Source organism: Trachymyrmex septentrionalis, unplaced genomic scaffold (assembly GCF_001594115.1).
Source record: "Trachymyrmex septentrionalis isolate Tsep2-gDNA-1 unplaced genomic scaffold, Tsep1.0 scaffold69, whole genome shotgun sequence".
Classification (NCBI taxonomy): domain Eukaryota; kingdom Metazoa; phylum Arthropoda; class Insecta; order Hymenoptera; family Formicidae; genus Trachymyrmex; species Trachymyrmex septentrionalis.
The window spans coordinates 976,449-1,003,611 of record NW_017305873.1 but is presented as its reverse complement, the minus strand read 5'-3'; the positions used below and the strand labels follow the sequence as shown (position 1 = coordinate 1,003,611).

The 27,163-nt window shown below is 30.8% G+C and overlaps 2 protein-coding genes across 4 annotated transcripts in view; one reads left to right on the top strand and one right to left on the bottom strand.

Annotated features, from left to right (window-relative positions):
* The window catches only part of LOC108753353 (uncharacterized MFS-type transporter C09D4.1), a 67,676-nt gene that overhangs the window by 21,001 nt on the left and 19,512 nt on the right, over positions 1–27,163 (bottom strand). The gene's annotated exons all lie outside the window — the stretch shown is intronic.
* The window catches only part of LOC108753313, a 32,969-nt gene continuing 15,597 nt past the window's right edge, over positions 9,792–27,163 (top strand). Inside the window, exons 1-5 of the mRNA XM_018494795.1 lie at positions 9,792–9,865; positions 12,548–12,736; positions 13,023–13,135; positions 14,157–14,315; positions 14,441–14,524. Coding sequence (XP_018350297.1) covers positions 9,792–9,865; positions 12,548–12,736; positions 13,023–13,135; positions 14,157–14,315; positions 14,441–14,524 — 619 coding nt within the window. The remainder of the gene's footprint in view (positions 9,866–12,547; positions 12,737–13,022; positions 13,136–14,156; positions 14,316–14,440; positions 14,525–27,163) is intronic.

Genomic DNA, 27,163 nt, shown 5'->3' with positions numbered 1-27,163 from the left:
AGAGAGAGAGAGAGAGAGAGAGATGATTTAATAAAATTATTTTATTTTATTAGATCATCAAAATAAATACAAAACTCAAACATGATGAGTAATGCTATTGTATAAAAAGTTTTGACATTTTATAACCAGTTTGTGTGAGCAGCCTATATAATTACTACTTGGTGATCCAACATTATTTTTAGAAGCAAACAAAATTAATTTTCAGATGTATATCCTGCTAAATTTTTAAATATTTCAGCAAAATCATTCTATCTATGCACACAGTTATAATAAAATAAGAATATAATTACACAATTATAATTTAGAAGATTTTATTCATTTCTTCGCTAATTGTAAAGCATAAAGTATTTATAATTGTCAATCAAATTTATAGAACATTTATATAAATATCGAATAATTCGAATAAATTATGAAAATTGAGTTTTTAAAATTTATGAAATATTTTAATTTTGTAATTTTTCATCAATCACTATGGATTATCGAACTCGGTTAATATTGATATCGGAATATGATATTTTTAACGAGTGCTATTCAGTATCAAAGGTCACGGGAAATCAATAAAAACTGAACACATGTGAATAAATACCATTAAAAATAGGCATATACACTTAATTATCAAGAATAGAGATGTTTTTTGCATTTAGTTCTATCCGTGTATGCAATGCTTTTACTATTCAAAAAATATCTACGCGTTCTAAAAATTAAATATATAATAATCTAAGAATAATCTAGATTTATTAAATTTAAATATTTTTACATATAAATTCTACGAAGCATATAGCTGTAATTTCAAAGAATTTCTAACTTTCTAATTTTACGGAATAAATATCCGTATTAAATATAATACGGATTAATTATATTTACAATTAAATATAATAATTTAATATATTTTTTGTGAATTATTTAAAAAAAGACAAAAAATCTTATGTATTTTAATTAAATATTAATTAAAAAATTTCACATGAATATATAAATGAAATTATATAATACGATCATCCATAGATTGTTACAAAGATTGTTCTAAAGATAAAAGCGATATCATTATTCTTACTCCAAATTAATTGAAAATTAAATTGGATTAATTATTTGCGGTTCTAATTATTTCTTATACAAACGAAGAAATATTCAATATAAGCGCCGAATTTTGATTATTTGAAGAAATTTATAAAGATTTTAAAGAAAGGTTGTTAATTATAATCGTGCACTGATTCGAATGTTTAGAGAAATATGTTTATTGGGAAATATGTGAATGTGCTGGAAAACCGTTATGTCAAATTCAGTTTAAGACAGGAAAAAATTAAATTAAATATAAGTTACATTTAATATTTGACAGAAATTGCGAACATTACAAAGCGTACTTCCACAGAATATTTCCGCATAATAAATTTCAATTCAGGTGAAATAACAATATCCTCCTGAATACGTTCTTGTTTGTGCGACAATGCTAATCGCTTTGGAATGATTCTGTGTACCCCACGCTATGATTGGTATCGATTATATATCGACATACGTAATATCATATCATATCGCAAAAAGCACGAGTAACAGTCGATTAAAGTGCGTATTTCCAGTCGCATCAAAATACTTCGTCGTTAAAAGGATCATCATTCTTGCGCGAAGAGAGAAACTCGTCTGAGGAAAAAGTTTTTTTGTTGCGTTTTTATTGAAGATCACTTTCTCGTCTTTCGAGCTGTTAAAAATTATTCAACGAAAGAAATGATGGTCTCGTCTAGTATGAGTTTACTGGCGGTCGGAATAGCTTCTGGAATTTTTCTTTACATCAACCTTCGATCGAGGTAAGTGCTAAAAATATTTTAAAGATTGATTCCCTAATATTTTGTCCTATATTAAGTACTTCGTGAAATTTTTTACCCACATATGTTTGATATTGCACTTAATATTTTCTCGAGAAAAAGATATGTTATTAAAACAAGCTGACACACGAAGAAATACATTTTTAAATCCTTTCGACTTCTATACAGTTGAATCTAGAGATTATTAAAGATGTATTACATGTATTTTTTAATAAAATAAAAAAATTATGAAAAAATTACAGATTTTTCTATATTGTATTTTTCTATATTTGAAAGTAATACAAAAAATTTGGTAGCTATTTAGAACCTGGATTGAAAATTATTATTTAAATAATAGACGTTGACATGTTTTAAAAAAATAATTAAGATAAAATGAGAAAACTTTATTTAAACTATAAAATTGTATTATAAAATATAAATTTATTGATGTGATGTGTTGAAATATAAATACATTCAATTTTATACGGAAAGTATTATATAAATTCCGAATTCCAATCACTTTTGTAGAAAAAAAGTATACACCTATGATACATCCTTAAACTTTTAGATTGTTAAATTTTCCTAAAACTCAAATATTCCATATAGATTGAAGCCGGAAATTATAAACATTGAATATGCAAATTACTGAATTTTGAAAATCCTTGAATTCTTATCAGTATTATCAAATCTATTATTTTAAATTCTGAAATGTCAAGAAGTTTAAACATCTATCTAATTTTCGACACATTTTAGAAAGTTTAGAATCTTTCTATAAATCAAAAATAATTTTTTTAATGTAATATAAACTGTATAGTTCTTTCATATATTAATTATTTTTATACTAAGCATTTTTGAGCAGTGATGTAATCAATGGCGATGATGTAATCTAAAAATTCCAGGATTATCAATAATAGAATTTATATTTATCGTGATCGTATCAATACCTAAGTTACTTTTTGATCCTCCAGAAAAATCTATGTACTATTGCGTTAATCTCGCCGATGTTATTATTATTGATATCGCAAACAATTACATAATTGTATTTATACCTATATTTTATGTCTATTTATTAATTGTGTTTTCTGCATTTAAACTATAGAAGAATAAATATTATTCTGTTTGAAACAGCAGATTTTCAAATATAATCTATATTTTTAACCTCAATGAATGATTTTATCAGTAAATCGCATATCGGTAAAGATAAACGTTGAAGTTTGACAATACCTGACTACCTCTTTGAAACTTGGAATTGTTCGTGGCGCAACAAAAGCAAGAACGATTTGTTGTTTCGCCGATTTAAAATCGTGGCAGGTTTATTAATTCACAAAGTAGATCGATACCTATCACTTGCTGGTTCTAACAATAACGAGATAGTATTGTGTCGCCTACGACCCGAATTAAAAATTGATTTCATTTTTCAGCGTATCAATGCTTATAATAGAAGCAATACTGTAAAGATTCGTAGATTGTATTGTATATATACAAACTATTTTCGTAGTCTTGTCAGATTTGTCGATATTCTTTTATATCTGGAAGAATCTTGTTATTTCGGAAAGTGGTATAAATTATTTTTTGATGAGCTCTCTCTCAAAAGTTCAAAAACACACACGTGTACTCAACCGAAATAAATCGCACTTGCCGGACAAGTTATTTCTCTATGCTGCATAAAATAAGGTTGCGCTTCTTTTAAATTATTCTCAATAAAGGAAAAAGAAATGCATAATTAAGATTTTATTCTGAATAATTAAGATCGCGCGAGTGATAATGAAGATCGTCGAAATGGAACAAGATAATTTCTCGTAGATAAAATAATATCGCTGTAAAATCATCAAAAAAAGTTATATATGGTCGAATTAGATCGTAACGGACATGTCAATGATATTCCTAAAGCAATTAATTTCGTCATCAAAAAATTATCCCAATAATTGAAATTATTTCATTTGCGCTGTGCATACAAATCTATCATTTAATATTTCAACGAATACGCGGAAAGAACAATTTTGCTAAAGTATCTAAAAATTTAATTAGACATATTATAGATTTAAATAAAAAAACAATAAAAATCAAAACGAATGAAAGTACAGCGCGGCTAGGAATGTGCAAAGAATAATATAAAAACTTTTACTGATTTATTTTTAGCAAAATCATTCTTCCTGTGTATAAAATTTTTCATTAATAATGACTTAATGAAAAATACGTTATCAAAAGTGAATATATCTTTGATATATTCAATATTATTCTACTGCCACTATCATGACATTGAGTGATAAAAAGTGATAAAAGTGAAATGATAACTTATATTAAAATCAGAACGATCTGCCATAAATTCGATGTGAATACAATAAGATGTCGAGAGTGTGTGAGAACTAACATTGACAAGCATATAAGTATATAAAAATATAACTAAATGAAAAAATAAATAAATAAGATAAATTTAAAACATAAAAACATCATTCCTCCGTGATTAAATCATAATATAACGAATCCTATCAATCGATCATTTGTATGCATGAATTTGTTTTTTAATAAAAATCACCTCTGATATTAATCTTTCATCAAAACTTGTTCCCTCATCAAGAATCAAGAAATCGTTGCAATAAAAATCATGATCATGCTTAATTCTATGTTCCGTAATAACTGAATGTTATGTAGAGTTCTTTTTATCCCAGATACTTTCAGTTATTTAATAAACATCGTCTTTTTCCGCGTAAATTTTAGATTGCTTTTAACTAATGCTTCGCCATTCAATGATTTATCTTTCTTATATGCTTAATTTCGCATTTATACCCTACACGCGAACTTTTCCTTCCGCGACGCAAATCCAGCATACGCGATTACGCCGGCAAGAATGTTCCGTGCAATGCTCCCGAACGGATCACGTGAATAATAGTCGGCGTGGTCCCGCGATCTCACAGACGAGCCGGTTTAGGATCGCGGTACCACCGGAAGCGCCCACGGCGCGGTGATGCGTGCGACGAGACGTATATCGACGACATATCGATACACACTGAAGAAGAGAAGGGAAAGAGGGATCGTCATTAAGAATGCACGTGGCGGGCCACGGGGCGTGGAGTACGTCAATGGTAAAACGTCGGGCGTTGCACAATGTACGTATCGAGCCGCGTTGAACAATAGACGCGCAACAGCGCGTAGGGGAACCGGAAGCACGTACAGGAACGCCAAACACCCAGGTATCCGCGCGCACCAACGACGCTCTCTTCATTGTCGGGATATTCGCTGTCGCGGATAGTCGGTCTCGCCCGGTGCGAACGCTCGCTCGAACGCGAAACGAAGGTGTCCGAAGGTGTCGAGGATCACCTGGGACGATTCTCGTCCGTGCAGAAATTAATCGCACTTTCCGATGTGCATTGATTGCCAAAGTTTTCCAATTACTCGAAACTGATTTTCCAAGGAATCATATTGCTATCGCATTGTGGTCTACCGCAAGGATGAAATCGTTGGAATGTTTCTGGCGTTATATCGCCTTTTGAGATCTCCTGCTCTACATACTTCGAAGTAATTCTCCGTAAAGTCCGCTTTGTCTGTTATAAGAGCGGCAACGTAAGGAACAGAGACTTGAATACACATTTGACGTCACTAGACGAGACTGATGAAGTTGCTATTCAATACTGAAAATTAATTTTCTGCATTGAAGCTGAAAGTTTGAACTATTTTCTATTTCAAGAGCGATAACTTTCAATTAAAATGAAAGATTCATTGTGTGATAGAATCACTAATGAAAAATAAATGTGCAAGTTAAAAAAAGTCAATAGTTTAACACGACAAACATCTTTTCTTGATATATTGATGTCACTATAAAGAAGACAAAAGTATAAAAAAATAATATTAAACAACCTAAAAAAAAATAAAGTTTATGTGAAAAGTAAGACAAATAAATAAAAAGTAATGCTCATAAAATATAAAATAGAACGAAGTCAAAAAAGAAACGAAGATAAATTATTCGACAGTTTCAATTGAAAAAGAAGAAAGACCGAGCAGACCATTCTTGCCACCCTTATTTTTATTCAATGAGAATAACGCGAGGCATTCGCGTTGATATTCATTACGAGACCGGGCTGAAGCTGAACGACCGATGAAACATTTCTTTCTGAGGATCTTCTGCGGGAGAAAGCGAGAGAAACGGTAAGTGCGAACAGTGACTCTGCGCGACTCAATAATTACTGCATACTTGCAAAACTACTCTAATGAGGTGATGTTAGATCCTTATTCAATTATACTAGATCGCGTAAATGGAGGCGGTGCTTTCTTACAAAGATAACTCATGGGTAAATTGCTACTTCCCATCGTATACCTCATGTCCCACGTTTACAACACATTTTCTCACGAAAAAAAAAAAAAATTTCGTCTATTTCTTTGATAAAGAAAAAAAAACAAGATAGACACTAATTAAATTAACATAATTGAACAGCGTTTAATTAAATCTAGAAAATATATAATAAAACGCAGTTTTATATTTTCAGAATATAATTTTTTATGTTTCAAAATGATTGATATCAGACTTACATATCTAAAATTTATATTATATAGTTAAGATGACATTTTATTTATGTATTTATAAGTTGCAAATATAATTTTCCTTCACGATTTCTTCTTTCCTTACACGGCTTATTTAAGACATTTAACACAGGCATCCTTATTTTTAACTATCCTTAGAAATTGAATATTATATCATTATACAAAACATCAAGGGAGAGTCGATTATAATAACATAGATGTAGGATTCGTTGAGTAATGAATACAGTAATGCTCACTCAGACGGAAAAGGCATTTATTATATAATAAGAAACGGTTATAGAAGCGAGAGGAATTACACGATAGGTGATGTAATCACATTACAACAGCGCGCGTTAGACTTATGTATCGTCTATCTTTTATGTGCGAATAAATAAACGTTCAAAGCGAAAGACTATTCTTTTTGTTGGTCATTAAAATTGATGAATTCTGCAAAAAATGGACTAACACTGTTAATCAGGAGAGAAAGAAAAAGGGGGAGGGAAGAAAGAGAAAGAGTTGTATAATAGATTCTCTAAAATCATTTAGAAATTCAAAAGATTAAAAAAATTTTTAGCGTTAGTAACATATTATTATCCAGATTTAATTTATAACGCATATGTAAAAATAAGAAAAAAATTTTAGAAATATCTATTTCAAATAATATAAATTTTTACATCCATAAAAGAATGAATCATGTGTTCTATTCACTGTTATTAATTATAATTTTTATATTCGACAGGTACAATCCATTCAATGAATAATTACATTTGTCACTTATTATCACCATATTTTTAAACAGAAAAAGGATTACGTTCTCTTTAATACGATAAAAAGATTTTAAACATATGAAATGAAATAAATATAAATCTTATTTATAATACATTTATGTATACTAAATCTCATAAAAAATAGCGAATTATAATAATATGACTCTCTATAATATGGCTATCCTAATTATTAATCATCTCGAAATTATACAAATTGATACGAATAAATATTCGTGTCATAATTCCATATATCATCATGTTCTAATTAAAATTGACGAATTAATATTCGCATGAGAAAAAAAATTAGAATTTGCAATCCTGGTATCATTGAACATTTTAGCGATCACCAAAATTCAGTGAAAGTTTCTATCAATCACAGCAACTCTTGCATGGGTCACCAACTAAAGAAAGAAAGAAAGAAAGAAAGAGAGAGAGAGAGAGAGAGAGAGAGAGAAACAGAAAGAGTGCAAGAGAAAGGAATACATCGTCACGAGAATGTAACGAAGACGGAGGCTCCTACCATCGCAACATAACAGCGTGATACTGAGTTTCCCCGACTACCAACGGTTCACTATCACTTTCGAACCGACAGTCCGGTACGAGGATACGATCGCGCCGGTTCTGCGGCGTGAGTGGTCCACGGAAATGTCATGCCAAGTGAATTAATACATTGCGGTTTGATCGCGAGTCAAATTCGTATTGTCATTAATATAATCAAAGACGTGAGTTAAATTAAAACTTTGTCAAAATCCTGGGATTAGAAACCTTTTTGCCTTCTCCATTAAGGGCTAGAAAAGAGCCCTTCATGCTGTCTAGTCTAGATTACTGTCCAATCAAACAGCGAACCAGAATGTGATAGCAGCATCGGAGAAGTTAGAAAAAAGAAAATTTAAAGAAAGAGAGAAGAAGACAAAGAAAAGAAGAAGCAGAAAAGCCACTTGGCGAAGATTGTCTGGAGGAATGCAGACAGTAAGAATGGTTTATACAGTGAAAGGAAAGACGTAACAAAGGATCCGAGTATAGGAATTACTTAAAGAAATTGAAAACGCAGCGTTAGAATTTTCGTAGAATCAAAACATCATAATAATTCTAACTGTATGTTAAAAATAAAAAAAAGATTGATTGAGCCAAAAAGGAAGAAGATCGTAGGGATCGAATTTTGTCCAAGTAACGAGTATTGTCCAAGCCAACTGATGAATAACAAGATCTAAATATTTTGTGAGAACGTTAGAAAAGCAATAGAAGAAAGAAGAAGCTAAGAGGATCACCTGAAGAAGAAGAAGCGTAAGCAATAAGAAGAGGAAGAAAAGGAGAAGTTCAAACAAGTTTTAAGTATATAAATTTGGATGATCTAAGCATATGATAAAGACAGAATTAACTGAAAAGAAAGAGATTAAGAAGTTTAAGTGACAAGAAATTACTTACAAGAAACAATTAAATAGAGAGAATTTAATTCATCGGAAATACATCTCCTTGAAATTAATTGTACCAGTTAAACAAAACAGAATCTACAGTGAAAAGTAGAACGGAATTCAGAAAAAAAGCGAAAAGAGTCTAATTGAAAATATTTTCTAAAGAAATCAAAGTATGGAACTACACGAACATGTTCAATTGCGCGTGAATACGTGAGGCAGAAGCAAAACGAGAAAGAAATAGCAATTCAGCGTAATAAACTGACGGAAAAAAAAAAACAGAAAATTATTGCTAAAACTCTCGGCGCAAAGATTTAAGATCTTAAAACTTAAACAAATTTTTCAAATTAAAAATTAGTTTTGTGTATAATTTTTACGCCGATTCATTAACTTCTTACATAAAATTAAATACACAATCTTTCTCATAAAGTGTGTACATATAAAAAGTGTGGAAGCTCGACTGTAATAGCGTGATGTGTGCAACGTTACATAAAACTACGTAACTACCGTCGATCGCGCGGTGGAAAGCCGCGATCGCGTAACCGGCGTTTAGATTGGAGCGCGTTCAGCACGAAGTACAATCATCGTCGCACGGGATCGGGATAGCGGATGCGGAGTTGCGGGAGGATGCCGAAACGTGGAATGGATGAATCAAGGAAATCGACAGGGAAATCGAAGATTATCGTAGCCAGATGCGGAATCGCCGAATCACGGTGTCCAACGTCGTAAATAAGAGATTAGGGACGAAAGAACTTTCGCGTATTAAGTTAATTTGCGAAGTTTATGCATCGCGGTATCTGGGTGGTCCTAATTTTCAAGGAAATTTTTCAAGGAATTAGCGGAGATCGATCGAACGCTAGCTAGAAATATTCGACTGAAATAATTGGCAATTAACTATAATATTTTTCTTTCGAACTGATTTAATTAATATCCTATGATTAAAAAATAAACAGAGAAATATTTAGAGAAAGATTAACGTTGATTTGGATTAATCATGATTAACTGTAAATTTTTTTCATCTAATTGATAGTGCCATGTGATTTAAAAAACGACGATAATTATCTACTCAAAAGACTCAGAGTAGAGTGTGTGTGTGTGTGTGTGTGTGTGTGTGTACGAATGAACTACAATTGACTTAATTATATAATTTCACGATCTCTTTTCCATGACATTTCACATTGTGCCAAGTATTGCAGTCCTTTTCTAGAAAACTAGAAAAAAAAGACATAATTTTTAATTAGAAAACAAAGCGTCATCTTCATTTTTTTATAAAGAAAACTTCCTCGTACTTTTCACTCAGCAACATGTTGATGTACGTCTCCACTCTGATCTCGACACTCTTAATCGAGAGTGATAAAGTTGTGCCCGGTCAGGAAAGGTATAATATGGCAACTTTTATGGTTCTATTTTTGCTAATTACCATCGAAGTCGTGGTGGTGAAGGTCGTCACAGCCTCTGACATGGAACCGGATGAAGATAGTCATTCAATGAGCGCGGCCGCGGTGTTCTTCGATCACGAAGATTAGATACGTGTGGCCATCAGCCAAATTAGGAATATCTGATATTTAAATTATTTAAATTATTTTTTATTCGGAAAGTGGCACAAGTCATTGAAACAGTTTCGTTAATGCTGATGTTTTCATGACATAAAAAGGTACATTCTCCAGAAACTACATATGAACATATTTATATGAAGCTTCCGCATATTTATATGAAAAATTACTTAATCAATTTAAAAACACAATTATAGAAAAAAAAAAGAGAAAGTAAAGTCGCGTGTTTCAGACAATTAAATCGCAATGATGTTAGGCAGATCCCACTTAACTTCTTGACTGGCATAACCAGTATTGCGTGTTATAAAGTAGAAAGAAATAACAGCATCGATTTATGACATGCGTGTTTGACTTCTGCCACTTTCCAAATAAATATAAACTGTTAATTAAGTGCGCGCAATGACCGAGAAAAAATAACTAGAAATGCGCGCTATTGTAGCATAAAACCGTATCCATGCTATACCTATTTATAAATACTTTCTATTACATTCTCTTTCATATCTACTATTGGCTCGCGCCAATTACAGGTTTCGATAATGTAGGATCTCATGTAGTAATAACGATATATAGAGTGTCTTAGAAATGTCACGGATTTCTTCTCCAACAATATAGACTAAATCCTTCTTAAATAAAAAAAAAAAGATCGCTGCTAAACTAAAATTGTTATTACTAGAGTTGTAATTAACAAACAAAAAATTATATCTTTTGATTATAATTCAAACAAACTTTATTTCTGAAATTATTTAGTTTTAATTTAGAACGCAATTCCAAATTATTCAATGCTGAAAAGTACATAAATAAAATAATATACTATACAATTTTAAAAGAACTTTTAATTCAAGCAAAAATTAAAAAGATTCCTATACAATCTAATTAATAATTATATTATTATGTATTATGACAGATTATTTAAATACCAAATAATATTCGATTTGATTAAAAAAATAACTAAAAGCGTCCCAGTCAAACAGGAAATTTAAACCAATTAAAAACATTTTTTAAATTATTAATTTTTGCAATTATAGTCTCGAAAAAAAAACTCGTCTCTTATTCGTTGTTGCAGGACTTTGTACATTAAATTCGCATTGTGTTAATAGTCAGTGCATGAATATACAGTAAGCGCGATTATTTGATACCGTTACTACACTGTAAATATGTAACAACTGTGTCCCAGAATAGTTCCAGTTGATCGTTGCGACTTCGTAATATAATAAATTCGAACAATTTTATTAGACGTTTATATACGCTTATTCTTTGATTATTATTTTATTACATTGGATGTGAACTTTAAATATCATTTTCTATAAATATTCACACGAAATATGTTCGTATTAGCGTAAATACGTTCATAAATAAATTTAATCAATGCAGATTCGCAGAACTGATCAGACGGTTTGCTAAATTGTCATTTAAAAAAACATCTATATTGGATTATTATTCCGCAGTGTATAAATAAGAAAAATTTGTTGGCTGTAATTTGCTATAAATATGCAAATAAATGTATATATGTTCATTTTATATGTTCCTTATTTTGAGTAAATCCTTAATTTATCTTTCAATATTTTATAATTGAGATATATTTTATAAAGCGAAATTAAATATTAAAATATATTGATTAATATATTAATATAATATTGTTGTATTTTATTTAAGAAAAATTCCATATCAATTTATTTCAAAAAGCAAAGGTTACATCCTTCAATATGCATGCTGAATTTTCGATGCATAAAACAAAAGTTATTTTAATTTAAAATGCTTTTTCTGAAATACGCATTTACTTTTCAGCACAAAAATGTAAAATTAACTCGAAAAATATTGGTTTAAAATAGAATTGATTTTTATGTAAATTTATTCTTTTATTATTATTTTATTATTATATATTAGATGTAAACGTGAACTTTAAATATCATCTTCTATAAATACTCGTATATATAATATAATATGTACTTTTTATCATGCATTTATAAATAAATTTCATTAGTGATTCACAAAACTGATCAGACGGTTTGCTGAATCGTTATTTCGAAAGACGTCTATATTATTATTATTTCGCAGTATATAAATAAGGAAAATATTTTGGCTGTAACTTATGCAATAAATATGTAAATATTTTTGATTCTCCAATTAACATAATAATACTAAGAATATTTAATTAATACTTGTAATTATTTTCTTAATTTTGATTCTACCTTTTACGTTATGTAATTTTACCTTTGTTAATTGAAATATATTCTTTTGTTAATTCCAAAGAAATGTGTTGACTCTTACTTTGCCCGTTACTTATTATTATTCGTTTTGTATAGAAAGAGATCCTTTGATTTGTTACTTAAATATTTAATTAATCAAAAAATTAATTAAAGATCTAAAATTAATAATTAATACAATTAACAATGTGTGTCAGCGAATCAATGCACATATACACGTGATTATATTACATAATAATTATCATCATTATTTACGCGACCCCGTTGATATTTGCACCCTGATTTATGAAGGAAAAAATTTAGGAAGAATTCGAAGGTGAAGGAAACGAAACGAGTGGTCTTCGACAGACGTTGCGCCTGTTGCTTGGCATCGTTTCTTATCGACCGTGGCGTGCGCTGCAGTGATTGCGGCGCCCGGTCCTGTAGGAAGGCTTGTTCGCGTTGGGACACATCCGACAATGCCTGGCACTGCATATTCTGCCATCAACAAAGGTTTTTTGCAATAACACATGTATTCATATTCCTTACCATATTATTTATTTTCGAATGGCATCCTCCATTCGTTCGATAAACGAACCATATAATTTTTCTCGAGGCTTCTTTAGAGTCTCTATCATTAAGCTTAACGTTAAGTCTAGCATATAGCATTAAGAAATTTTCTAAGTCAATTATCCTTAAATAATGTTTCCGTCATCAATAAAAGTTTTTTTATTAATAAAATTATTTTGAACAAAAGTTGCATTTGAAAGGAATGACTTATTGATTTGTAATTTTACAGATCGTGGCTAAAGAGGAATGATAACTGGTTCGACAATTTCGGTAGCATGGCGAATGAGGAGGAGGAACTGCATAGCGTCTTTGCCACCGCCAAATCGCACCTTTATGTTGCAGGTAATGTGTGTAGAAATAGCGAAATTTTTATGGCGTTACATCGAGTAAAAATATTTCTGAGCCTTGCGACAAGGCAACGGTGCAATGGGAGGCGTATCATAAGTGTTCCGGAACGTCCGGCGTATGCTTTCTTTTTCTTCGCGATTTTGCATGAGCGTTCTATACTCGATCGGCGAACGTCCGTCCTTGTTCCGAGATATTATAGAAAAGTCGCGTAACGGAGGGAGACCTGAACAGTAAGAACGGTTCGAAAAATCTCACGGTGATGCTCATTGTTCGGTGCGCGCTGCGTGATCCACCACGTGAATCGTATCAACGCGCTCGATCGAGAAAGAACGCGAGCGATCTAACGGAGTGATGTACGGTCCGGGATTTAGAAAGCGACTTTTCTTCGTCTTGCGACGGACGGGTTGTACGATTTGAGACGACGTGATGACGGTGACAACGCAAAGTTTCAAGTGGTTCCGCAATGCAGAGGAATGAGTGCGTATATGCGAAACGTGACATTCAAATTAAACGCGGAAGAAACGTGGTTCTATAACTGTGTGACGGTTCGCAATCACAATCTTGAAAATTTGTATACTCAGCATCATCGCAAATCGAAGTATACGTATAGGTATACAATCGATAAGATCCTTTAAGATATTTATTGAGATATTTATTCTTGACTTGATTCTAATTTGGAATAAGAAAGTGACGAATAGTATAGAATATAATTTTGAAGAGAGTTTCAGCTTCAAGTATCAAAATATATTTTTACACGGAAAAAACGATTGCCTTGAAGCATCTAAAAATTTAACTAAATACAATCTGAAAATAATTTTATCGGACTATCACAATAATTATGGAAGACGTTCAAGCTGATTCTGAAGAATATCAAAATTTTTTGTTGTGTTTGAGTGATATATAATTATTTTGATAGTTTAACCAAATTATTTTCAGATGTTTAGCTAAATTTTTAGATATTTCAGTAAAATCTTTCTTTTCAAATATAAAGGATGCTTCAAATTTTGTTTCCCAGAAAATGCAGCTGCGATTTCAAATGTGGAGCAAATTCAGGAGGATTGGGAAGAGAGACGCATGGTATACGCAATCCAAAATTTTGTCGAGAAAATAGTCGACGGTTTCGTTGAGAATATAAACGATACGCCAATCGATCGACTCTACGAGAACCTCGAATGTAAGTGAATTATTGCATGTAATTACAACACATATTGCTGCGGCGTAATAATAATATTAGCGCCGAGTCACTACCATGTCTCCTAAAATTGTAATCGAAATTTTAATTAACGTTTATTATTCCAGACGACAGATTTCTAGAGGAACATCGTCCACCATTGATCGCCGCTCTCATTCGATTGACTACCTGTTTGAAAGCGTCCCTTACGAGTAAGTATCGTATTTGCAACTTAATTCTATTCAATTTAATCAATATTCTTTTGTAGCGTTTTCGACTGCAGCGAGTTTGGATCGATTAATCTGGAAGTACCATGAACTCGTCAAATCAGAAACTAGAACTAGTTATTTGCTTCGAAGGTTTTGACATTCAAACCTTCGATATTTTGATCTTCAAATCTTCGAAGCACCAAAATTATATATAATATTAATCTAATAAAGTTAATGGTAACGAATATATTTTCATAAAAATATATTATGAACATATTTTTTTTTTCTACCTGCACAAGTATACTTTTCGAAGTTTTGAAGCAGGGATATCATTTCACAAACGCTTGTGGTGCGCTACATCGATACAACACACTAAGGCTCATGTCACACTACGCATTGGAAATCGAGGATTACAAATTGAAAATTATAATTCCGAAGGAAATGGATTAAAATTAAAATTACCTGACTGCTCGAATTAAAATTTCCAATTGAGATTTGTATCTAGCTAAAATTTTACATAATTTTAGCAAAACAGTTCTTTCCGTATATGTACATAAATAAAAAAAAAATTTAACAAAATAAAAATACTAGAACTACAGATTACAATTTTTTCAATAGTTAATATTTAAATATCATTAAACGTGCTAAAAATAATTTTTAATAAGATGCTTTTTTTAAATAAAAAAAGTGTACATATTGAGTGGATTGTTATATACATAAATATTAATCTTATATTTATTATAGGAACTTCTACAAAAAAAAATATAACTTCGTAAAATATTATTAATATGTAAAAGCTTATAGAAAAATAGATTAGATAATAACGTTGCGTGTCACATCGCCAACTCGACAATAAAAATTTGAAATTGCTTAAGAATTTGGAGATCTTATTGTTTCAAAAAAGAGACAGCAAATTGTACATCAGCGTTATTCTATTTCATTTTCAGTATCCGAAGCTGATCGAAGCGTGACATATACGGACATGGGCTTACATCTTAGGACAGGTTCCACCAATGTAAGATTAACTTTAATCTCGGTTTAACTTTCTGTTTTTATATTTTTTTAATTCTTAACAAGATTAATTTACATTGTTGAAACCGGACCTTAGTGTGTGTTGCGTAACATACTGGCGGCGCTTGCAAGTTAATCTTTTTTGATATAGCACACCATGTCTGCAAAATGATATCCCTGCTTAGAAAGCACCTTAAACTTTGACAGTTCAAAAATGTTAAAGATTCATCTTTCTTTCAAATTTTTAAAGTTGTTAAATGTAATAACTTTATGTGAAACTCAAAGTACGTAGATGTAACATCATTTAATTGACCTCTGGTCAACTCAAACCCTCTGTAGTCGAAAATACTATCAATTATTCATCTTATTGCTAAAACTTGACAACTTTAAGATCTCATTCTCTTATTTCTTTTTATTTTATGACTTATAAGACACGGACTAGTCTTCTTAAATCCACTCTTGTATTATTATTACGAAAAGAGTACATTTAATTTCACGCAATATCGAGAGCTTGCAGAACCTGTATAAATATAAATGCATTTCTATATGCATTTATATTCCGACCTCGTCGACATAAATTATTGTTTTCACTGTTTCACGCTCACACTGCAAAAAAAATTTGAACGGGTTTTACGAAATTTATAAATAAAGAATGAGTTTACATAGGATGTTTTTTTTGGAATGCCACTAAGATTTTGTAATTGGATAATAATTGCTGCATTATCATAAATACAGAATGTCTATAAAGTCTGACTAGACCCTATATCTTGGAAACAATTGTAAATTGTGATGGAAAAATGTTTTATTATACCAAAGTCGTAGAATATATGATGAGAATATGAACTTGATTTTGAATGATTTCTAGACTAGGTCAATGTGACTGATGTTTTCTTAAGTGGAATCTCCTATTTTTTTATTGCATGTTCTTATAGCTTATCTCGAGAGCTTTTTAAAACACCGCGATAAAGCCTTTTTTAATTGATATTTTTTGAGTTATAAGGTTTGAACGTTACAGTATCACTGGCGTTAGCGTTACCTAATGTGTCCGACGACTAAAAAGTCTCTTGAACGTTGTTCAAGATCATGACCTGGATAACATTTGTCAAGATTGAAGGTTGTTTCTCTTATTTTCATTTTGATCAAATGAATTTTTACCGTAAAGAGTAAACAACTTCTAATGACCTTGATCTTGACAAATGTTATCCAGGTCATAAACCTGAATAACATTCAAAATGTTTTAGTCGTCGATCGGTCATATTGTAACGTTCAAATCTTATAATTCGAAAAGTACTGATTATAAAAAGGCTTCATTGTAATGCTTTGAAAAGCTCTCTAGATAAGCTACAAGAATATACAATAAAAAAATGAGAAGTTTTATTTAAGAAAACATCAATTACATTGAGTAGTCTTGAAAAGATTACTCAAGATCAAATCCATATTTTCATTATATGTCCCCCTTAATATTCTACAACTTTCGTATAAAACATTTTTCCATATCTACAGCCATTTCCGAGATACAGGGCCTAGGTTAGACTTTATAGACACCCTATATATAAATAAATTTATCGTACTGTCTGAAGAAATCATACAAACGCACTATTGTTTGTAGATATGGGCTGATTTTTGCAGACAGAGCAAATTTTAATTTCAATGCCTTTTTTCAATTACAAAAAATATAAAACAAGTAATTAATTAAATAATTTGAAATTTGCGACTAAATCATTACTGAGTGATTTACATTTAACAAAAATCAATTTGATTTTCATTCAAATCAAATTGATCCACATTCAAAGAAAAACTATATAGTAATTGTATAGATAATTATTTAGTTTTATGTAGAATTAAGTATATTACATAGTTGAATAAAGAATATTTTATAATTGCAACAACTACAAAATAATTTATTCAACTATACGTATATATACATTAATTCTATTATATAAAACTATATAAAACTTGTATAGTTACTTATACATAGTTGCTACAGCTGACTTTTTCTCTGAGTGCACTAATTAGCAAATATTAAATTTTAATATTAAAATATCAATATTAAAATGATATACAATAATATTAAAATAACTAGACAAATAAATAATAATAAAAATAAAAAAAGTGATAAAAAAATAAATATTTCAGTATGAAAAACATTATTAATACTTGAGTGAAAAACGCTTATTCGGTCAAGGTGCGTAATAATGTTTCTTGTGAATTTATACAATTTCCAGTTCAAGTTGTGTGCCAATTATTTGTCGCTTTTGAAATACAGTCCTAAACTAAAGCTGGAGTAATCAAATCACGAATTAAAAGTCATTTAATATTGCTGCAAATAAGTATCTTAGAAAGCTGTTAATTTGATGCTAATAAGCATCTTAAAAGTTGTAAATAATTTATTACGAAAAATATTACCCCAGCCAGGATTCGAATCCGGATCTCCTGCATTTCATACGGACGTCCTCCCATATAATTATTAAAAAGTCAAAAAATTTCAGATTTATTATACAAGAAATATAATATTAATCTGAAAATAATTTTTAAAAAGTATATGAAAACAATATATATTTTAATAATTATTAAAAATTAATTAAAAAATAGGAATCATCAATATGATTGCATGGTATTTCTTAAGTGTTACTGCGATAAGAATGAAATGCCAATTCGCGGAATCTTGATATCGACCACCCGGTGTATCTTGCTACGGTGACGTATACCGGTTATTAACTGCCGCCCGCGATAATGCCTTCCCAACGAAAACAATGTGCGCCGCTCCGCTCCACTGGTCGTCGTTCTCCAGGCACTTTTATCATTGTACCCGCGTTCGCGACATCTTGACAGCGCGTGATTACGTAAAAGAAACTACCGGCGCTCGTAATTATCGTAGTGTCCTCACTTGAGTCGAGCAATTTTACCTTCCCACGACGAACCGATTCCATTAAAATGCGAAAACAGAGACAGCTGTCCGTTGCAACGAAAGTGGGTTACGAATTCATTATCGACGAGCGTCCAAAAATTGGAGGACAATTTTGACGCGAATAGAAAAACATTCACTAAATATATAAAAAGTTCTCTCATCTTTTTGTATTCATTAAACAAATTTTTAGATTTTATTAATTCAATATGTTACATGTGTTTTAAACGTAATGAAAGTATATAATCAAATCTATTTTGTTTATACGCGTATGACAGTAAGGGATATGTAAGAGGTATGTACGAATGTATCAGACCACATTTAACGAGATTGGCGATTTGTGGAAGTTTCTTACATAATGCAGCCAAATGTTACAGTAATTGAGAAAATAATATTTCCTTTCAGTTACTGCTAGCATGATATTTATAAACTGCTAGCATGATATCTTTTCTTGATATTTTTTTCTTGCAATTCGTTATTTAAAAACAATCGATGTGATACTGAGTATCTTATATTGTTGAGAAAAAGATTTTATCTTTTACAGTTTAAAAAATTTAAGAAGCTACGATATGTGCACGTAGTTCAGTGAGAACTCGATAGATTGTGCACGTGTACAGCGAAGAGAACGTGATGTTCTCGTTAAAGCCTGTATCTAAGCTTCACAATCTCGTAAGCAATATTACTATATTTAATACAATATTTTTATAAATATCAATAAAAAAATATAATTTTTTCGTATATAATATATTGTTTGATACAATTAATTTTGTAAAAATAGGTTAAACACACAATTTTTTATTTCAAAACGGAATAAATTTTTTTAATAAATATAAATCGGGTTGTACAGATAATTATTCAATTATCCAGTATATTTTCATGTTAATAAATATCTACCCGATATAATTTTATATCAGGAAAGTTTTATATAGAGATATAAATATTTAATTATATACTAGCTACTAAAAACATTGTTCCACTGCTTTCACGAACCTTCATTCCGGTTTGAAAGGCTTCATATATTGTAGTACGTGACTTCGCAAGAAAGACTTCTTCAAAAGTCTACTTTGTCGTAAATCGTAAACATATTCCGATAGCTCTCACAACCAATCCCGATTATATTAATATGGAGCTGAAGAACAGAAGAATTGCGATTAAAAAAACTAGATCAAGGAGTTATTCATTATTTAAAAACAAATTCTTGATAACAAAAGTTGAAACTTTAATCTCGATCTTAGTTTCGACTTAGACAAAAAATTCTTTATTACCTTAACAATAAATTTTTGTATATAATATTATAAAAATTTAATATCAATCAATTAGTTATTATTACAATTAACATATCATAGACATTTTCTGTCTAAGTCTTCGAATCTTCGACAGGAAGTTTAGATGATCTCCTTTAAAGTTCCAAGTTAAATAACCTAAGGTCGTTTCAACTTTCGCCATTAAGAATTTGTTGTTAAAAGGCAATCAGCAGCTTTCAAATCTACTTTTTGAGTTGTTCGACTCTTCCTTTCTTTATACTAACGTGTCATTACCAGTAACTTGTTGGTCGCGAGAGCAATCACTAATCAAAATCTATTTATGACTTACAGGATATGCCTAAATAGACTTTCAAAGAAAAACTTTTTTTACCGTATTTCAAGATAATATTTAAAAATAAAAAAATATATGTCACAAGTAGTATATTTACAATAATGACATTATATATTTATATTTTAAACCCAAACAAAATTCTCTGAAGGCAGCGAAATTGAATTTTGTTTTTAAGCTAGGCATGATCTATGCCCTTACAAAAAACTTTTTTACTACAAGATTACATTGGCAAGAAATATCTTCCTATTTATTAATACCTTAAAAATATAGTTTTTACTTGTAAGTTGATTTATAATTTTATATAGATACACACAACACATATATGTCCCACTTTATTCATCCTAAATGTTTGTATAATTATAACATAAAAGATTACATGACTGTACTGCTACAAAATGAAACATAGTAAATAATATTGGATATAACATCTAAAAAAATTGTATTATATTTGCAATTAAAACTGAAAATGTTGTTTAATCCGAAGGTTTTAAGATTGATAAAAAATATGCAAATAATTAAAAAAGGAATAAATACTTGCCGAGATCCGAATTTAATAGATTATAAAACAGGAATTTCTAGATATCCTGTTAATTTTTCAAAATGACTTGAAAAAGATTTGATCATTGATTGCATAATAAATGATAGTGTGCAAACGAAAATGCAAACGAATCACAGTAAATCTTGCAATGTAACGTTTTTCTCTGACGTATGAATCATCGCAATTTCTTATTCGAAGGATAGATTTTTGATTAGCCGATTCGCTAGTCGAAGGAAGCCATGAAGGAGAGAACGAATAATTATAATGTTCTTCGAATAATAATCGCCATAAGTTGACGTATCTAACTCGTTTGAAGAATATATAAATAGCACACCAACAAAGTTGATTACACACCACTTATTCACAAAATGTTTTAATAATTTGAAGAATTATAAATAGCACGATGATAAAATTGTTTACACATCCCTTATTATTCACGATTAACATAAAATGTTTTAGCAATTTTATAAAAAATTCCTCGTATTTTTACAATAATAATTACCTAAAAACTTTATCATGTATCTTTGCATTTTTACTAAAAACAGGAGTTTCCAATCAGGTATTATATGTGCAGGTATATATATTATATAACAAGATTTTATTATAATTTTATTCGTTGCTTCTGGAGCACTGAAATAAATTTGACACAAAATAGACAAATCGGCAGGAAAGTTCAGGTGGACAAAGTAAAAGTACCCAGGCGAGCGTTCGCGGATAAAGGAAACAAGTTCTTCGTTTCTTCCGCGAATCGAAGTGACATTTACAAGTTACGATCGACTAATCATACCAGCGACGTAGAATTGGAAATATGGAATTAAAATTCGCTAATTTCGACTGTCGTAACAAAACTTGTACCGACTCCAACCTGCTCCACGGAGTTGAAGTGGTACGAGATCGAACGTAATCTCAATCTCGCGTAACTTGAGCGAGACTTTTGCATCTTGTCACGCAGTCTTCTGATTCCATCTAAAAGAAAGTTAAAAAAGACACCGTTCGCATGACTGAACTGCGTATGCACGCGATAACGTGCGTTAGAAAAGACACATAACGGCGAACGCAAACGAACGGCGATATCTCTTCAACACGTCGCTCTAATTCTCAGAGTAAGTCGTGTGGCTTCGCAAACTTAAGCTCGTGCGGTATATCGTTAGTAATAATTGCACACTTTCATTCTTAAAGTTCCTTTGAGGAAATTAAAAACGTGAATGATCAACATCTCTTACTAATTAAATAAAGTAGATATTAAAATTCTACATTTTTTAGAATGACATATGACCAATATTAAAAGTATTTTGAAGAAAAAAAGCATTCATTATTGATTTTTATACATAAATTCTTAATATGTAAAATACTATTCAAATACTGCTAATTAAAAAATTAAATTATCATAAGAGGCAGATAAAGAGACACTGTAATAAAATGTTTCTTCGTCTGCTTTTTATATAATATCTTATTAAACATTTAACAAGAAAACGTGTTCCTTTTCTTTCAATTTATTGACACTGATTTATGTATCCAATTAGGCATATTAATTTGTATTAATTTAATAAATATTATCTACTTATTAGTGATCGGCACACTTTGCATTGATTTTACACAACATTACGAAGTTTAGAGACATAACAACTTTGCCGAATATTCTTATCTTAAAAAATATTTTATTGGAAATATATTTTAATGTAAAAAATTTATTAAAAATTGTAGTATATAAAAAATAATAATGTGGTGCCAGAGGACCGATTACAAAAATCTGTGTAGCAGTTAAAGTGTTAAATATAATTGCGCGCATTAGAAAAAAATCTGATTCTGAAATTGTTTCTATTGTTAAAAAAAAATAAAAGCCATGATATTCCTCGGACAAATGTTTTCTTCGCTCTCCTGCAGTATTCCGGGGATAATAGCAATGTGTCGAATTAGATTTGAACCGCCGGAAGGATTACAAATTACCACAGGCCTAATTTCGAGGCTTAAGCGACCGCGATTAAGCGTTAAACGCGCGCGCAGAATGCGGGCCGCCGTGGTCCCACAAAGCGGGACCCAATCCGGCGGCGTGCGATTATCGTGATAGATGCGCATTCTCTCGCAAAAGCAACCAGACTCCCCACTATGAGGAAGCCATAGGTCGTACACATCGTGCACAGGTGGACGAGGACGAGCGACAACGACGGCGACGGCGAGACGTGCGTGTCTCAGTCGTGAACGAGCGAGCGAGCGAGCGGTGCGAGTGCTCGCGTGTGAAATTTCGCGCGGCGCGCGATTAAAGGACGAAATAAGAGGTAGACCGGGTAAACGTGACGATAGAAGAAAACAAGGGTACGCGAGACGTGAGGAATGTGACGCACGAAGCAACGTGAGAAAGGAATGACGAGACGTGTTTAACGGACGCATGACAGGAGATCTTTAACCTCGGATGATTATACGGTCGTTCGGCTTTGCTCACGGATCGGTATAAACATCGGTGACGGATTGATGAAAGCGTTGGCACGAGCCCTAGGAAATAAGTGAATTGACAGAGATTGACAAGAGTCTATATTGTGAAATTGAATTTCTAATCTGGGGGAAGAGGGAAAGCACTTTGGCATCCTTTCCATTCCTTGTAACTTCTTCGTAGAAAAAGAGAGAGAGACAGAGTAAATAGAGAAGGAGAGAGAAAGAAACAAATCTATATATTTAATAGTATCAAGTTAAAATTTCAATATGTATAAGTTTTAATAAAGTTTTTATAATTCTTATCTGTTGATTGCAGAAGTAATAAGATTTGAAAAGTTTTAAGATATCAAACAATTATCGAACTTTTTTTTATTCATTCGAAAATCTAATTTAATTAAAATATTTATGTGTATATAGTTTTAATTAGTTCAATTTTATTTAAAAATATTTACGAATTTATCCTTAAAGGTCTCATTAAACATACAATTTTACAGAATGGATTCCTGTTACTTCGTATTCATGTCGTCACCTATTTATTCAAAATAAAAATAGAAAAAAAAAACAGAAAATAGAGAAAAATAGAAAAATGAAAATCGCACGATGTCTTAATATTTAGCACTTAGATAATTGTATTATATTGCGTAAAAAAAAACAAGGCAGATAAAATTGATTTATTGATCTCTTTAGTAATTCGTGATCGATCGAAAAACACGCTCGCAGCTCGCGCGACGAGCTTTCTCGTTATACTAAAATATCAAGGCCGATGCTAATTACGGTGGCGCGATAAGAGGTGATACCGGCCGAAGAAGTGAGACAGCTTAAATCTTCTCATATTCGAGAAATCGATTTAAAGACCTTGGAGTCTGGACATTCACCGACACTTTTGATCTCGCACGCAATTATTCTCATAAATGACTTGGTTTTTGCATCACAAGTGCAAAAAAATTCTGTACATCGAAATCAAGTTAAAATAAGAGTACACAAGTTACTCTATTTATACATAAGCCGTTTTCACTCCCGATTTTTTTTTTTTTTTTGACAATCGAGTCTTGTATTTAATAATTAAAATATATTTTTAATATCTACTCTAAAAACACTGATTGGTCGAGGGACAAAATGATTTCTTCGATTTCTGTCTTTTAATATAGAATCCATAGTGTTTGGGAAATACAAATTCTGTTTATTATTTTAAGGATTCGTGCAAACCACATCACTAATTGAGCGATAAATTGCATTATCCGGCACGAATCATTGTTTTTTTTACTTCGGTTATTATATATATTTTCTTTTCATCATTTGTCATGATCGCATCAGCATTTTCAATTCTTTTATTGTCGAAAAGAACACCATCAAAGAAATCCTTATCTTATTCTTCTCTCACCAATTTTTGTTCGCAATTACAGACTACGTTTTTCTAAAAGACTTTTCTATTTGATATGTTATTGACTCATTTAATTAATATACTTTTGCAAGTAAATATTTTTTCTTTTGTTCTTTATACATAAATAACGAAATCTAGGTTTCTAATAATAATAAGTGCTATCATATAGAAAGAGAGAATTTTTGCGTATAAAAAAAAAGACAGATAAACCATTTATTGGCATTCTAGAACAAGCCTTCTACAAAAACAGAACATGTATCTAATAAAGCAAAAAAGAGAATAGTCTTATTGAGCTCTCTCGTTATCGTCACGCGTCTTTTATCAACTGCATGACACAACTGAACAAACGAGATACCTTTAAGCCGAGAAATCGTGACAACCTTCGACCAAGCGTACTTAACGTAGTCCGTCAAAATAATCTTTATGCAAACTATATAAAAATGTCAAAATGAAATAGTCAATTTATGTTCCACTAGTGATGGACATTTTTGAAAGATGCGACGATGTTCCGCCCAATCGATTCGTGTACTATGCACGCCTGTATTGCAAAATACATATTTCAAAGAAATATGCCTATTATTTGTTCAATCATTTAGAGCATTTATTTCAAGAGCCGAAATATTTAATGCTGGAAGTAAAAACAATTCGCATCCTATTCCATGTGAAATTTTTTACCTCTTCATCGAGAAATCTAAGATTAATAGTTAACTTAGACATACGATAAACGCGCAGTAGATAAATATCTACTTTCTAAGTAATTGCAATATTCTTTTATTGAGTACTCGTAAAACTCACGTGTTTTATTTCAAATATCACATGAAAGTACAAATCTGATTGATATTGGCAGTAAAAGACACTGAGCAAGCTAAAAAAAAAGTGGAATAAAGTTATTACATAATACTTCCGTGTTAGGTGCGTTTTCTTGATACACGAAATAAAGTCATGCACGTTAGGAACATCGGAAAAATATGCACATAATATGCTCGATCATGATGTTTGTCGTATTTAACCGCGTCACTTTTACAAAAAGAAACATACTCGAAAGGAATCTTAAAGTTCTACTAATGTTCACATCGTCACACTTCCTTACTTCAACATTTGCTATGCAAATGAGAATTTAAAAATTGCACTGATGGATAAAAAAACGGAAAAAACTGACATCACTACGCGCGTACTCGTATAACAATATTTACGAAATCGTGTGCGTGTTATGTAAAAACAGAATAATTACGATTAACCTTTCGACGGTAATTTTGTTCGCTCCGATTGTCTTCGATGCAATGAATAATACGTGTCACTGAGGTACAGAATTAATTATTACCATATAGTCTAGATAAAGGATGTCTTCCAAATAGACGCGAAAGATATTTTACGGCCTTCGAAATATGACGGTATTTTTTAAACTAGCCATAGAAATAAAAAAATACGTATCTTAATTACAGAGATACTAAATGATAAATGTTCTCTGTAATATCACATGGAATAGGTGGAATATTCCTTTAGTATTGGGACTATTTTCATTACGAGTCCTCAGGAGGAACATTTCGTCATATTTTTCAAGAAATTAAGGCAAAGCAATTTACATTCTTTGAAATAATTCTATAAATTGCGAGTGACTCAGTAAGATGAGTCTAATTATTCTTATCAAAGATATCATACTCGCGAAATGATGTCTAACGTAAATGTCAACTTCGTTGATAAACATATATATATGCCTACGTGCTAAGTGTGTCTGACTCAGTTCTAAAATTCAGCGAGAAATTGCCGCGGACAAAAAGGTTTAGAAAAAAATAGGAGGGACAGAGAAACCGCATTAGCTGATAATACAATGTGAAAGGTGCAGTTAATACAACTGCAGTCGGCTGAAGAGATGTTGACGTTGATCGGTGGCCTCATCGTTGCTTATTTCGTCTACATTCTGATTTCAAGGAAAAATGGTAAATATCTGTACTAAATCTAATGTGTTTGTTTCTTTCAAATATACTCAGTATATTCTACTAAATTCTACAAGTATCTGCAACTTTTATCATATATGTTTTAACCAAATTTTAATCCTATCCGTCTCCTGTCTTATGTTTTATAATTATAGGTTTAAAAATAAAGAAAAAATTAGTATATATAAAATTAAAAATATTAAAAATAATCGAAATAAAGTTAAATGAAATCAATTATAATTTTTGTCATGAGTATAAAAAATTACAACTAATTCAACTGAATTATTCAACACCAAAAATAATTACTCATCACATATCATATATGTACATATTTGGTCAATCGTTGCTGTCGTAACATATTGTTTTATCAATTTTGCAATGAAAATGCGTCGTATTAGTGTACTATGATCTTTCCGCCGCAAATAGTACCGATTTCTTATCTTCTTATCTCTAAGCAGTCGCACGTAGAGAAACGATTAACAGCAATGGTCATCATTGGTTTGCAATATAGATATAAGATATATAGATATTGCATAAAGAAAACATTATATAACCTGACATATAACATTATCTTATGTAATATATCAATTATATTACTATTTTTAGAGCGAAAAATTAAATATGTACATATATATTATAGAATATATCAGTGTAACAAAGGAATATAACTATATTAATTTTTTCTCGTCTAAACGTAAAGCGATTTAATATTAACTATTTAGGAAGAAACACATGATTTCTCATCTCCATAAATTTTCATAAATAGAGAAACATCGTATTTATTCTACACATTTCATTATCTGTATCTTTATTTCCTGCAATAAATATAATAGCAAATGATGAAAAT